This window comes from Erinaceus europaeus, chromosome 12 (genome assembly GCF_950295315.1).
Source record: "Erinaceus europaeus chromosome 12, mEriEur2.1, whole genome shotgun sequence".
Lineage (NCBI taxonomy): Eukaryota > Metazoa > Chordata > Mammalia > Eulipotyphla > Erinaceidae > Erinaceus > Erinaceus europaeus.
The window spans coordinates 15,770,966-15,786,398 of NC_080173.1; the positions used below are offsets into that span (position 1 = coordinate 15,770,966).

Below are 15,433 nucleotides of genomic sequence, written 5' to 3' on the forward strand. Positions count from 1 at the left end.
GTGTTTGTCTTGTTGAGTTAGGTGGGTTTCCTGTAGACAGCATATTATTGGGTTGTGTTTTCTGATCCATCTTCCTACTCTGTGTCTTTTAATAGGTGAATTCAGGCCATTGACATTTATTGATATCAAAGATTGAAGATATTTTAATGCCATTCTTGTAGAGTTTTAGAGTGTTTTGATATATGTCCTATTTATGATGGTCTGGTTGTTTATAGGAGACCTTTCAAAACTTCTTTCAGGGCAGGCTTGGTGATAGTTGATTCCTTCAAGTGTTGCTTGTCTGCGAAGGTTTTGATGCCTCCATCTAGTCTGAATGACAGTCTAGCAGGACTATTCTTGGCTGAAAGCCTTTCTCATTGAGCACTCGATAGATATCTTGCCATTCTCTTCTGGCTTGTAGTGTTTGTATGGAGAAGTCTGCTGCTAATCTTATGGGTTTTCCTTTGTAGGTGACTCTTTGTTTTTCTCTTGCAGCCTTGAGGATCCTTTCTTTATCCTTATTCCTTTCCATTCTAAATATGACATGTCTTGGTGTCTTTAGGTCTGGGTTAATTCTGTTTGGGACCCTCTGGGCTTCTTGAATCTTTATGTCTTTGATGTTGTCTAGACTAGAGAAGTTTTCAGCTATTATGGCCTGGAAAATGCTTTCTTCCTCTCCTTCTCTTTCTTCCTCTGGTATGCCAATAATGCATATATTGTTTCTTTTGAAGTCATCCCATAGGACTCTGTTGTTGTTTTCAGCATCTCTTAATCTTTTTTTGAGATCTCTTCTTTTTTAGTTGTCTCTAATTCATCCTCAATCTTGCTAATTCTGTCTTCAGCCTCATTAATTCTATTCTCTCTGCCCTCTGCTGTTTTCTGGAGTTCATCTATTTTGTTCCCCTGCTCTGATACTGTTTTAGCTTGTTCAGCTAGTTGTATTCTTAGCTCAGAGATTTCAGCTTTCAGCTCTCTAATAACCATGAGATAATTAGTATTTTCTTCCATATTCTCATTTGTTGTTCCTGTATTTCTGATTACAATTTTTTCAAATTCTTTACTCACTCCTGTTATTATTTCCTTAGCTAATGTTTGGATGTTGAACTCGTTATTTTGTGCTTCACCCTCTGGAGGACTTTTAGCTGGACTCTTATCCTGGTTCGATTCTCCAATATTTCTTCTTGTTGTTTTGACCATTTTATATATTATGTTATGAGTTCACTTTATCAGTACTTTTTAAATTACTGATCACTGTTGCCTGGATTGACTTGTGTCTAAGTCAATTAATTAAAGGGTTCACAATGGTGGAAGTTAACAGCTCTTTCAGTAGTATTTTAATCCCTGAGTTGGAGCTCAGTGGTTTAAAAGCCTCTTTTTTTTTTTTCTTCCCTGTAGGCTATGGGAGCCTGAGGGCTTTTAAACTATCAATAGGCTTCTTAGCTTAATCACTGACTCCTGACCAAGAGATAAAGCAGGGTGTGGCAGAGATAATCCAGTGGTTATGCAAAGAGACTTTCAAAGCCCCTCAGCTATGCCACGGAGGTATAGGTCTTTGGTTAGCTCTCTGTCCCCTGGTTTCCCTTCCTGTCGCTGCTCCAGATTCTGAGGGTAGTAGCAATGGAGACTCAGTGTTGCGCCTGGTGAGTCTCTGGGGAGTCCTCTCTTCCCTTCAGCTGTCCCCTCGTTGGTGGAGCAGACTGGAGGTGGTGTCTCAACTGATAAACTGCTGTACTGTTAGCAGTCACTTAATCTCTCCTTAGGCTCCTCTCTCCTCTCTGTCACCGGCCACACATGTTTGTACTCACCGGTGATTTACTGGGTTCCTGTGGTCATTCTAGTCCTGTCTTGTTTCGGTCCTGGGTGGTCTCCTTTGGTATTCCTAGTTGATCCGGGAGAGGAGAGGAGAGTCTATTTTTTCTTTCTTTTTCTTACAGAGAGAACTAGAGAGGGAGTGAGAGAGGTGGAGAAAATGGAAGAGAGGAAAGAGAAAAAGGGACACCTGCAGCACTGCTTCACTGCTTGGGAAGCTTTCCCCCCCACAGGTGGGGACTGGGGTTTGAAGTGCATTCTTTAACATGTGTGCTCTGCTAGCTGCAAACCTCCTCGCTCCCAACAAGCATTTCTGAAACTCAGAAAAATATGTTTTGAAAGTTATTCTGACATTACATTGATAATGAAGTACCTGAATTGGTGGCTGGATACTCTCTTTACTGGATAATTTTTAAAAATAATATTTATTTTCCCTTTTGTTGCCCTTGTTTTTCATGTTGTTATAGTTATTGTTACTGATGTCATCATTGTTAGATAGGACAGAGAGAAATGGAGAGAGGAGGGGAAGATAGAGAGGGGGAGAGAAAGACAGACACCTGCGGACCTGCTTACCACCTGTGAAGCGACTCCCCTGCAGGTGGGGAGCCGGGGGCTCAAACCGGGATTCTTATGCCGGTCCTTGCGCTTTGCGCCACGTGCACTTAACCTGCAGCGCTACCGCCCAACTCCCTGGATATTTTTTTTAAAGATTTTATTTATTTATTTATTTTGGTAGAGGCAAAAAGAAACTCAGAATGGAGGGAGACGGGGGGGAGAGAGAGAGAGACACCCATGGCATTGCTTTACCACTTGTGAAGCTTTTCTCCTGCAGGTGGGGACTAGAGGCTTGAACCTGGGTCCTTGCACATTGTAATGTTTGTGCTCAACCAGGTGTGCCACTACATGGCCCTTTGGATACTTTTTTTTAGATGAATTTGAAAACGCTTGTGTGATGAGGCATAAAAGAAACTTAAGGATAATAATACAAGGTAAGAAGTGGTTGGGTGGTAGCGCAGCGGGTTAAATGCACATGTTGTGAAGTGCAAGGACCTGCATGGGGGTGGCTTCAGGAGTGGTGAAGCAGGTGTGCAGGTGTCTATCTTTATCTCCCCCTCTCTGTCTTCCCCTCCTCTCTCCATTTCTCTCTGTCCTATCCAGTAACGATTACATCAACAACAACAATAACAACTACAACAACAATAAAACAAGGGCAACAAAAGGGAAAATAAATAATGAAACAATAATAAAACAACAACAATAAAACAATAACTACAACAACAATAAAACAAGGGCAACAAAAGGTAAAATAAATAATGAAAAATAATACAAGGTAAGAGATTGATGGTACTTTAAATAATGAATATATTTAATTGGTTCTGTTTATTTTAAAATTGCATCAAGACATATAAGGCCAGTTTTTACTTGCAATAGTTGGGAATAGAGTACATTTATGTGAGCTCTCTTTCTGTAAATCTAGCTCTGACATAGGATTCGGATGTAGTAATGAGGAACATCTAATACTCATGTTTTATTAACTGTGGTAGGAGAAATACTTTATGATAGCTCGCCTAAATTGTAAGCATCAGAAGAAACTTACAAGGAACTACAGTCTTGTTATTGCTTGCTATACCAATGGAGTCATAAAGTCTTTTTCAAAAAATTTTATTTATTTATTTTCCCTTTTGTTGCCCTTGTTGTCTTTTTACTGTTGTTGTTATTAATGTCGTCGTTGTTGGATAGGACAGAGAGAAATGGAGAGAGGAGGGGAAGACAGAGAGGGGAAGAGAAAGAGAGACACCTGCAGACCTGCTTCACCGCTTGTGAAGCGACTCCCCTGCAGGTGGGGAGCCGAGGGCTCCAACCGCGATGCTTACGCCCATCCTTGCGCTTTATGCCAGGTGCTCTTAACCCGCTACACTACTGCCCGACTCCCAAAGTCTTTTATTTTTTTTATATAATTAGCATTTATTACCTTTTTTCTATCAGTGTAGCCAATAGTTTGATAAGGTAAGATGACTGATGTGTAAAATGAACTATTTTCTCCCCTCTGAATCACTTTATCCAAGAATATAATGACAAGTGTGTTTGCCGTAGCATAATTGAGCATGGATAGAAAACTGGGAGCAGAATGAATGCCCATCAGTAGGGGGCGCGGTTGGATAGAGCATGCTTCACCATGCAATAGTATTCATTCTCCTTTACACAAATTAATGAAGTAGCAGTTACTTTGGAGAGCTTTGCCAGAGGTAGTTGTTGAGTGAACTAGGCTAGTAGCAAAACTAATAATAATAATAGTAATGAATATTTATAGCTTGCTTTATTTAGCTATTACTTATGTTACGTATTACAACAGTTAGAATGCTTTACCTTGAACCAGGGGATAATTCACTGAGTAGAGTTATCCTGATGAGATCTAGGATTTGAGCTGTGACACCATAGATGATATCAGGGTAGCTTTGGTTGGTGAGGTGGTATTGTGGTACCTTCCTTCTCTTTCTGTCTAGGGATAATTTTAATTAAATAGTTTTAATTTCAAAGCCAGTAGATCTGACACACGCCTTGAATATAGAAAAGTGTATCAAAGGGGGCCGGGCGGTAGTGCAGTGGGTTAAGTGCACGTGGTGCAAAGCACAAGGACCCATGTAAGGATCCCTGTTCGAGCCCCTGGCTCCCCACCTGCAGGGGAGTCGCTTCACAGGTAGTGAAACAGGTCTGCAGGTGTCTATTTTTCTTTCCCCCTCTCTGTCTCCCCTCCTCTCTCAATTTTTCTCTGTCCTATCCAACAACAAGGGCGACAATAATAGTAACAACAACACCAATAAACAAGGGCAACAAAAGGGGAAAAAAATGGCCTCCAGAAGCAGTGGATTCGTAGTGCAGGCACCGAGCCCAGCAATAACCCTGGAGGCAAAAAAAAAAAATGTATTTGGAAATAAAAAGAGGTATTGTTTCGATATTCCCTCTTTATGTAGTCCTATTAGAGTTTGAGAAGATTCATAGCCTCCCATAAAACTGTGAAGTTAATTTAAAAATTGTTTAGATATCTAGAGTTAAATAACTTTTTTTTTTTTTTTCTTTCACCAGAGCACTACTCATCTCTGGCTAATGGTGGTGCAGGGGATTGAACCTGGGACTTTGGAGCCTCAGGCATGAGAGTCTCTTTGTATAACCACTACGGTGTCTATCCCTGCCCAAGTTAAATAACTTTTTTATTTAAGTTTCAACAGTCAAAATTATGATTTTGACAAATCTTCTGCAGTAGGGGCTTCACAAAATGAGATCATCTAATTTTTCAATGCATTTCTTTCAAGTGTCATTTTCTGAAGAGGAGAAATACCAGCTTCGAAAATTCACCAATAAATCTTACGTGCTGGACAAGAGAGCTCTTCGTCAGGTGTACTACAGTTTGATCGACATCCTTTTGGCATATTGCTATGAAACACGAGTCACCGAAGGAGAGAGGAATGTGAGTATGCATGTCTGTATGTGGGCATAGACTGCTGTGCAGAAACAAACCAGACCAAAGCAACCACCTTTTCAGAGTGCCATACCTGCGGTGGGTAGTTATTTTGGGGATGCTCTGAGCAGAGGTGCATGTTTGCTGGTGGCGTCTACCAGCAGGACACACAGTGCTCACCTGGCCTTTTCCTCTTCTCATTGGCACTAGTTTTTGCCCTGTAGCAGAGTGGGGAGGTAAAACTGAGAGTAGAGCCAGAGCTCCAGAGCTCACGTTACTTTTAGGAGATGATCTGATCAAACAGGAGGCCTGTTGCTACATGACAATTGACTTTGGCGGTGGGGAAAATCTGCCAGATCTATATATAACTTTTCTCTGAGCCATCAATCAGCAGCTGTAAGCTTAGTATTTGGCATGGGGGTGGGGGGGGTTAGTATTTATCTAGATTTTCCTCAACTTAAGTAATATGTATACTATGGAAGAACAATAAACCCAGAATCCTACGCCATGCCTTTTTTGTTATTTTACTTAAGGAAATGTAAGTTTTTTCTTTATTATCTTTATTTATTTACTGGATAGAGACAGTCAGAAATCGAAAGGGAAATAGAGATGACAAAATAGGGTGAGAGACAGAGAGACACCTGCAGCACAGCTTCACTACTCGTGAAGCTTTCCCCCTGCAGGTGGGGACTGGGGGCTCGAACCCAGGTCCTTGCACATTGTAACATGTGCGCTCAACCAGGTGTGCCACCACCCGGCCCTGGAAATGTAATTTTGTTATTATTATTATATAAAGTGATTTACAAAATAACAGGGGTACAGTTCCACATCGTTCCCACCACCAGAGTTCTGTATCTCCATCCCCCACATTGTGGTTCTCCCAAGGTCATAGATAAGGGTTGACTATTATTTCTGTCTGACTGTCTGTCTATCTATCTTTTTTTTTTTTGTGTGTGTGTGTGTGTGCCTATTTTTCCCTATGGTGTATCCCCTTTCTCTCTGTATATATATAAATATGTATGATTTTTCCCCCCATTTCTTTTCTTATGGTCCTGCTTTTTTTTCCATTTTAAATCACACCTATACTTATTACTACTTTCCAGTGTCTTTCCTTTTTTCCTCTTTTCTTTCTGGGTCCTGATGGAATTGGGTTTCAGAGCCCTGCAGTCATCTTCCCCTAACATTGAGGAAAGTAAATTCTTTTGTAAAGTATATTATTTCTTGTTACCCTGGAAGTGGTGTAGTGAGTGGGTAAAATGATGGACTCTATTGCACAATGTGAAGAGTTCAGTCTCCAGCATCACACATGCAAGAGTGATGCTCTGGCATTTTCTCTCCCTTTTTCTCCCTTGCTCTCTTCCTCATAAATATATATATTTTAAAAGCATATTATTTCTTAACCAATACATTCACATTTAATTGTATAGACTTTATTGTAGCTCTCAAACTTTATAAATGTGGAGTTAAACTGGTCATATATATGGAAAATCTAAAAAAAAAAAAAAAGAAGAAGAAGAAGCTTTTCCTGTTAATGTGCCCCTTGCTCAAAGGGTTACTTTTGATTTGAGCCTGTGCTCACCTTTTAAAAAATCACATAAGTAATTCATAGCAGTATCACTGTAAAAGAAAATAATACACATGAAAAAATGTAAATTTCCTTTATCTCAGCCATCAGAGACAGTTGCTGCTACAAGATGATGCATCTCTTCTAATCTTTAATTTTGCACATGCTTTTGTGTGTGTTTATACTGAGTCATAATTTTTATGCTGCTATTTAACCGGCTTTTCTTACTAAAGATTATAGTATCAGCCTAGCATTAGGATTAGAATTTGATCGTGCCAATTTTTTATAGTTATGATTCTATTTCAGAGGTGACCCTTGAAATTTGCACTCAACTTTAAAAATGAATATTAATGAATGTAACAAGGGCAAAGTGTAACTGAAAATGCGTCTTGTTTCCAGTTCTTTTAAGGATACTACTATTGGAGAAAGTGTTTTCTTTGACAAAAAGGTTTCTTATTATTGCGAGAAGATAAGTGTTTAATTTTATGCAGTGAGATTTTACATTTGCATATTTGAAATCATGATGTCTTGCAACTTAAAGCCATTCTTTAGAATGTGCTTATTCTCACAAGCATTCTCTGAAAGGCCAAATTCTCAAGCAGCTTTTTAAAGTACCACAGATAGCACTTCAGCATTATCTTTGAGTACTTTAGTTGATTATTTATAGAATGTTTGTGAGGCAAGTAACGTGGTAAAAGAAGATAGAAATTGAATCTGCACTGCTTAACTTTAATTTTTGGCTTCAAAGGCCCCTGCTTATTTGCTCTGTATAATGGTACCCTTATCAGTGGGAAAGCTATGCTTTATAAATCCCAGGCAAAGTAGACAAAAACTTGCCTTTGATAGCATCTGCCTCAGTAAAGCAATTATTTTCCCATAATTATAGACAATTCTTAGTTCTTATATATGTGAGTATTATTCAGTTGGAAAAATCTTTGCTTTATTTTTAAGTGGCTTGTGGCTTTACCAAAGTGACAGTACTCTCTCTCTCTTTTTTTTTTTTTTTAAATAAATAAAGGTCGAATCTGCTTGGACTATCAGAAAGCTGAGCCCGACACTGTGCTGGTTTGAGGTATGATTTCCAGTTACAGCTGTTCAGGTTTTCTCTTTTTCAGAAAGTTATTTTCCCATTGTTTGTAGTTCATTTTGGGTCAAGCAATTCCTTGACACCCCCCCCCCCCCATTCGCTCTTATTAATAGAAACAGATATTGAGAGGGGAGGGGGAGATACAGAAGGTGAGAATGAGACTCCTATAGCACTGTTTCACAGCTTGTGAAGTTTCCCCGCTTGGGGATTGGGATCCTGAACCCAGCCCTTGTGCATGGTGCTGTGTGTGCTCAGCCCCCTTCTTGGCATTTTTAAAAGTGGAATCTTTATTGTATAAATTTGTTTTCCATCTTTTGAGTAAGATGCTCATTCCAGGAGTCGGGCGGTAGCGCAGTGGGTTAAGCACATATAGCACAAAGCACAATCACCGGCGCAAGGATCCTGGTTCGAGCCCCCGGCTCCCCACCTGCAGGGGAGTTGCTTCACAGGTGGTTAAGCAAGTCTGCAGGTGTCCATCTTTCTCTCCTCCTCTCTGTCTTCCCCTCCTCTCTCCATTTCTCTCTGTCCTATCTAACAACGACTACAACAATAAAAGAACAAGGGCAACAAAAGGGAATAAATAAATATATATATATATATTTTTAAAAAGGTGCTCATTCCATTTGCTACTCTCGAATATACTAATGAAGCCAGGTAGAGTGTTTTTAGAAGTTGGGGAGTGGGAGAAGGCTCTCTGGAGAAAGAATGGGAGCATGGTTATTGGGGCAGAGGATAGAGTGTGAGGCATGTTTCTAACTTGACATTTATTGGGATTCAGAACTACCAAGAGAGGAAGGAAACCTGGGTGGTAATATTATTAACTGTTACTTAACAGACACTTAAACACTGTTACATTTTCCAAGAATCTTGCTACTTTAAGGCCAATATCTTTTTTTTTTTTAATTTTACTTAATTATGATAGAGACAAAGAGAAATTGAGACAGAAAGAGGAGATAGAGCAGGAAAGATAGAGACACCTGTAGCACTGCCTAACTGCGTGTGAAGCTTCGATTCTGCAGGTGGGGACCAGGGGTTTGAACCTCTGCCCTTCTGCACTGTAATGTGTATGTTCAACCAGGTGCACCACCACACAGCCACACGGCCAATATCTTGAATAGCATCATTGACTGGGCATTTTCAGAAAGTGTAGTGCTGATTTACTGAATTAGAATTTCTAGGGTGATCTCCAGGGATTTATATGCATATTGGATTCGCAGATGTGCAAGTCTGTAGACTTCATTTGGGGTTTACATTGCCATGATCACTAGGTAATAGAGAAAATATTGATTGTGATTTCATTGCTTACTTAAGTTGAAAATGAAGTGATTGGTGATGGTAATCTCATAGGCTATATATTAAGAAGTTCCCTTATTTATGATTTTATTTAAAAAAATTTTATGCTCTAGGGATTATTTGGGCATCTGGGAGGTGGTGCCATGGATAAAGCATTGAACTCTAAAGCACAAGGCCAAATTCAGTCCCCAGCATCACATATGCATGAGTGATGCTCTGGTTCTTCCCCTCTCCCCTCTCCGCTCTCCTCTACCCCCTATCCTCTCCCCTCTACTGAGTAATTAAATATTTTTTTTAAAAGATAATTTAGAATTGCACAATATATTAACAGTATGTATTATGACATCATAGCATATGTTTAACCTAGAATAAAATAACTATGTCAGACTATAAGTAACCTTTTGTTAGAATATTTTAAAAATCCATATCCTTCTTAGATATAAATTACTTATCAAATATGTAATATTCTTAATCAGATCTCTCATTCCTTAAGGACATGGGAATAAATCATGTTATTCCATTAGTGTTAATTTTGTATTTTAAGTTTTATGAGTTACATTTTATACCTTATTTATAAAAACCCAATTAAAAGTAGTTTTATAGAAAACTGCCTTTAGTGTTTTTGGTAAATTTTGAATTGATTGTGGTATTGGTTTGATAATGTTTAAATAAACTACTTCCTAAAATTAAGTTTTCTCTGTGATAACTGAAAGAAAATTACTCAGGTAAATACTGCATATTACTGATGACCAAAGGAAACATAGGAAGAAAGAGGGACACTGTGAACACATGTCACCAAAGAGTTCAGAGCTTTCATCGACACTGTCTTCAGTGATCCTAAAAGAAAAAGCATGAAACATGTATCTTGGAGAAATGTCTTTCATATGCACCTGTATTTTGTTATACTTGTGATTTAGATTTATGCTTATAACTTTTAAAAGACTTTGAAAAATTCCTGTTCCATATGTGTGGTTTTTTTTTTTTCTTTTAAATGCACTACCAGGAAATGAACTCTGAACCTTTTATATGCATAATACTACCGAGAGTTTTCTTTGACCTGTTTTTTCTTATTCTATAATTTTTCAGAGAGAGAGAGAGAGAGAGAGAACAAGGGAGAAAGGGAGAGTGAGCGACAGCAAAGTACTACTCCATCCCACCCATGCAGTTCTCTTGCTGTTGTCTATGGTGCTCCCATGTGGTCTCAGGAACTGGATTCAGGATTCTCTTGCATGGTAGGACATGAGCTTTACCTGCTGAGTGTTCTTACAGGTCCCTACATATGTATTATTACTTTTTTTTTTTTACAGGTTCTTTTGTAAGTTAATGTAGCATGAGCAATTACAACCTATGATTTAAGTATTTTATTATGATGTATACAAAAAATTCTCATTTCACGATCTTGTTTTCCTGTTTAAAAAGATTTTATTTATTTATTAATGATAGGAGGAGAGAGAGAAAGAACTAGACATCACTCTGGTACATGTGCTGCTGGGGATTGAACTCAGGACCTCTCGCTTGGGAGTCTAGTGCTTTATTCACTGTCCCACCTCCCAGACCACATCTTATGTTTTCCTTCTATTTAGCTTCATGATGACCCAAACTTATAGCCATTTGAGAATAGTTTTACATCTTGTTGTGTGCTTTCATTAAAATAAAATGGACATGACTGCTTGTTTAAATGCTACTTCACAGACTTGGACTAATGTTCACGAAATCCTGGTGTCTTTTGGAAGAAGAGTTCTGTCCTTCCCACTTTATCGTCATTTCAAGCTGGTGATGAAAGCCTACAGAGACACTATAAAGATACTGCAACTAGGTGAGGTTTTATATTTATAGTTCTGAACTTGAAAAGGTTTCAAGTTTTCAGTCTGTGAAGATGTAATCAGGATTTTTTGCTCCCTCCCTCCAAGAGAAGGCAAGTAATTCTCTCCCTGTAGATATATAATCACATAGAAAGCTGTGGGAAGTCTTCCTTAGAGAAGGCTTAGGCAGGGTAAATAGAGAAAGTACAGGTAGTTCTCAACCATTTTGCATTAGAATAGATTGCATCATTCAGTGTTTCTCAGATGCCTATAATTTTCTAGGCACCGTGCTAGGATTATGGGTATAATAATAAATAAGATAGATAAATTTTCTGTTCCTATGATGTTTACAGTTTTTCCAGAGACAGATGATAAATAGGTACATAATTCCTGTATAGAGTGGAAAATGCTCTGCTTGGGGAAGTAGAGAGAAAGAGAGAGAGGAGAGAGTGTGTATATGTATATTTCCAAAGAAAAGCACAGTAACTGAGAACTTTTGGTTAGTGCTACATCCAATCCCAGATGACAAACGCTTGATACCTTTAAGGATGTGGTAATTTTCAAGCTCTGAAATAAATCCCCAAATACCTTTAGGAACACCGTGTGAAAAAAAAAATACACATATATATATAATTTCTGAGATAATGACTTTGAAGGCGGTAACGACCTGTTGGTTCTGGTACATTTACTTGCAAGTCACTTTTAATACTTTATGATCATTTCTTATATTTACCCCTGGGCAGTCTCTTCATTTCTTTTTTGCTTAGACAAAAGTTCTTTGGGGTGGGGGCCTCAGATTTTAAATATCAGGATAAGAAGGTGAATGAAAACAAGTTTTTTTTTTTTATTTGTAATTGGATAGAGACAGAGAGAAATTGAGAGAGAAGGGGAGAGAAGGGGGAGATAGAGAGGAAGAGAGACAGAGAGACACTTGCAGACCTGCTTTACTACCTGTGAAGCCACTCCCCTGCAGGTAGGGAGCCGGGGGCTTGAACCAGGATCCTAACCAGTCCTTGCGCTTTGTGCCACATGTGCTTAATACACTGCGCTGCCGCCCGACTCCCTGCAAGTTCTTTCTTTATGCTCAGCTGACCTTGTTGACTTGGAGACCAGAATCATATCTCTAATGTTATGTTTCTTCTAGAGGTGTCCTTAGTTCTTTGTAACTGTTGTCTTTTTGTCATGTCAAGGTAGATTCTTTTAAAGTCTATGATAATCATAAGAATGAATCATGGTGTGGCCTGAGGGAGCAGGGTGGCACAATGATGGACTTAAAGATATGAGTCCTGAGTTTGATCCCTGGCATTGCATGTGCCAGGTTGTTACTCTAGTTCTCTCTGTCACTGATAAATAAGTAGAACCATTACAAAAAACGAATCATGGTTAAATGAAAGATGCTTTTACTTACTCGGTTGTTTGAGACTAGCTGTGTTTTGTTTTGAAGGCTTATTGATGATAGGGTAGCAGAGCTACTTCCTTTGAGAAGCTAAGTGACTTCACTGTCCCAATGATTTCATTCTATGTTTGAGAAGGGGGTGGGGGAGAGAAGAAGGGACAAAGAGAGAGAGACCCAGCACTGCTTCACCATGCATAGCACTTCTCCTTCAACATCCTTGGTGCTGAGGCTCCAACACGGGTCTCATAGGTCTCACTCTGGGAAGGCATATACTCTGCTTAGTAAATGAGCTATCTCCTGGCTTCCAAAGATATATATATATATATTTTTTTTAATTGAAAAATTGCCTTAAAATTCAATCTATTATAAATGGCCATTGAACTTGAGTTAAATACTTAATATGCAACAAAACAAACGTATTATGCAGGAAAAACAAAACCATGTTACAATTAATTTCTTGTTTAGGTCATGCTAGATTATCTGTGCAATTTTTTCATAGATTTAAAGAGTAGGTTTGCAATTATACTGTTAAATTATGGCTTCCAAGTAGGAAAGTGCCAAAACCTCCATGTGCATATGCACATGGATATACACATGTGCTCATGTGCACACACACTGTGGTTTTTTTTTTTCTTTATCGGGATATTAATGCTTTACATTCAACAGTAAATACAATAGTTTGTACATGCATAACATTTTCCCCACCACCCACCCACCCCAGAATCTTACTTTGGTGCAATACACCAACTACAGTTCAGGTTCTACTTGTGTTTTCTCTTCATGTACACACACTATTGTTTGTGACCTTTTTATCCAGAAAAGTTGATATAGTTTTATCCAGGAAAGTTTAAACACCCAGGAAACCTTGACCTAGGCTTCAGGATTCGAAAGGAATCACTTCTATGATGCATAATCAAAAATATATTTGACTGTCTTGATTTCCACTGCATGAGTTATTCAATACAGTTTGGGTAGGTTAGAATTGAATTAGCTTTTCATCATCATCAGTCTAACAAGAAGTGGTTTCCTCAGCTATGTGAGAATAGCAACAGAAAACTTGGAGTAACATACTGGAGACCTATCTGCTACAAATGAATCTGAACCCTCAATAAACTCTGGAGTGTGTTCTGTGACTAATTTAGAGTGTGGCTGGTTAGTGTAGTGTCTAGGATTCAAGCCATAAACTGTGCAGCTGACAAGCTCTGGATGAGGTTTATGATCTGGATTTGTAGAGGTAGCTGGCAGAGGGGTGCAGTAATTACCATTATTGAAGACTCTTGAAAAAGTAAATCGAAGAAGCTTGGTTTGGGTACCCTATAATTTAAATGGACATATTTTCCAGGGATGAATTCATCCCTATTTATAATTGAGAATGCAATCAGAGTGATCAGACTAATATTGTTAAAGGCCAGTATAACAGAAAGCAATAAATACCTCCTTCCCCAAAAAGAAATATTGATCCTAAATGAAATGGACATCCAAACTTTCTATGTAAGAAAGTTTCAGAATCTATAGAATATTTAATTATAACTGAATGGCCAAGATCTAAGTTTTTGTTTGTTTAGTGGTGCCAGGCCCTTGCTTGTGCCAGTAATTCCACACTTGGGCTAAAGCTTTTCATTCATTTTGTTTCATATGGAGTGAGGCAAAGAGACAGAGAGGGAGAGATATTCTCTTCTCTTCTTTTTTTTTTTTTTTTTTTCAATTTCAATGGGTAGTTTTATTATTTAACAGGTGACCAAGTTGGCATTTCTCATTTTGTTCAACTGTAATTTAACCTTGTTTCCATGCTAAGTAGATAAAACCAATCAGAATAAACTACTTTAAAACCACACAGTCACAGCTCACTTTAATAGGCAAAATATTAACCCACACAGTCTAGGATGCACAATGTCACTAATACTTTCAAATGGGATCTTGAATGTAGACAAATCCAAGATGCAGTAAAAAGATGAGCTGAGATGCTGTGAATGTGTTTAAGGTTCCTGGTGTTGCATCTCTTGGTCACTAGCTAAGTCTTGCATGGGGGTGGGGACTGTGGCTAATGCCATGTAGAGATGAAAGCTTTAAGGTGACCTTGGGGTCATCCACAGTAACAAAAAGGCAAGAAAATACTAGACATTGCTGACAGCAGGGAGAGATATTCTAACATTACTCCACCAACCAAGAGCTCTCCTGTTGCTGTCACTCGAACCCAGAGCCTTATTTGCAATTTACATAGTGAACTATCTTCAGGCCCTGGATTTGAGTTTTTAAAGCGCCACTATTTTATTTTATTTTAGCCATTTTAAATTTGTGGATTAATAATGGTTTGCAAGATTGTAAGATTACAAGGTATAGGTCATTGTCAATGCCCAGGTTCAGCGGGGAAGCAATTACAGAAGCCAGACCTTCAACCTTCTGCCTCCCACAATGATGTTGGGTCCATACTCCCAGAGGGTTAAAGAATAGGAAAGTTATCAGGGGAGAGGATGGGATACAGAGTTCTGGTGGTGGGAATTGTGCGAAGTTGTACCCCTCTTATCCTATGGTTTTGTCAATGTTTCCTTTTTATAAATGAAAAAAAAAACCAACAAAAAAAACAAGATACAGGTCATATCGTATTAACCTCTGTGCCCCATCCTCCAAAGGATAACCACCATAGTTCAAAAGAGCCATTATTTGTCTTACAGGGTGACTTCAATGTGGCCTTTACAAAGATTTTTTAACTAGGCCTTTGGTGGTTTTGAATTTTATATTCCTTCTCTCACACCTTCCCTGCCTCCATAAGATTGTATATTTCTTGTCACTGTTATATGTCTAATCCAAGTTCCTTTGAGAGCAGAAACACTACTTTGCCCCTTTAAGTGCTGCTTTAGTGCTGAAGACAGGGCTTTAACACAGTTGCTCCCACAGAACCGGTTAGCTTGGAGCATATGCTCATACCCTTTTCCCTCTGTACCTGCTTCTTGGACTTCCTCCTTTTTCCATTCCCTTGGAACGAATGTGCAGAGTCCTTCCTTGAAAATAAGGGTACAAGGATCAAAAGACAGTGACTTTTCTAGTA

General features: G+C 38.7%; 1 protein-coding gene across 2 annotated transcripts in view; it reads left to right on the plus strand.

The window, feature by feature from the left end:
• The window catches only part of SHQ1 (SHQ1, H/ACA ribonucleoprotein assembly factor), a 121,239-nt gene that overhangs the window by 49,270 nt on the left and 56,536 nt on the right, over positions 1 to 15,433 (plus strand). The window contains exons 7-9 of one of the 2 annotated variants that reach the window (XM_007530741.3): positions 5,100 to 5,254; positions 7,828 to 7,881; positions 10,882 to 11,005. The exons of the other annotated variant lie outside the window; for it this stretch is intronic. Coding sequence (XP_007530803.1) covers positions 5,100 to 5,254; positions 7,828 to 7,881; positions 10,882 to 11,005 — 333 coding nt within the window. The remainder of the gene's footprint in view (positions 1 to 5,099; positions 5,255 to 7,827; positions 7,882 to 10,881; positions 11,006 to 15,433) is intronic. 2 annotated transcript variants of the gene reach the window in all.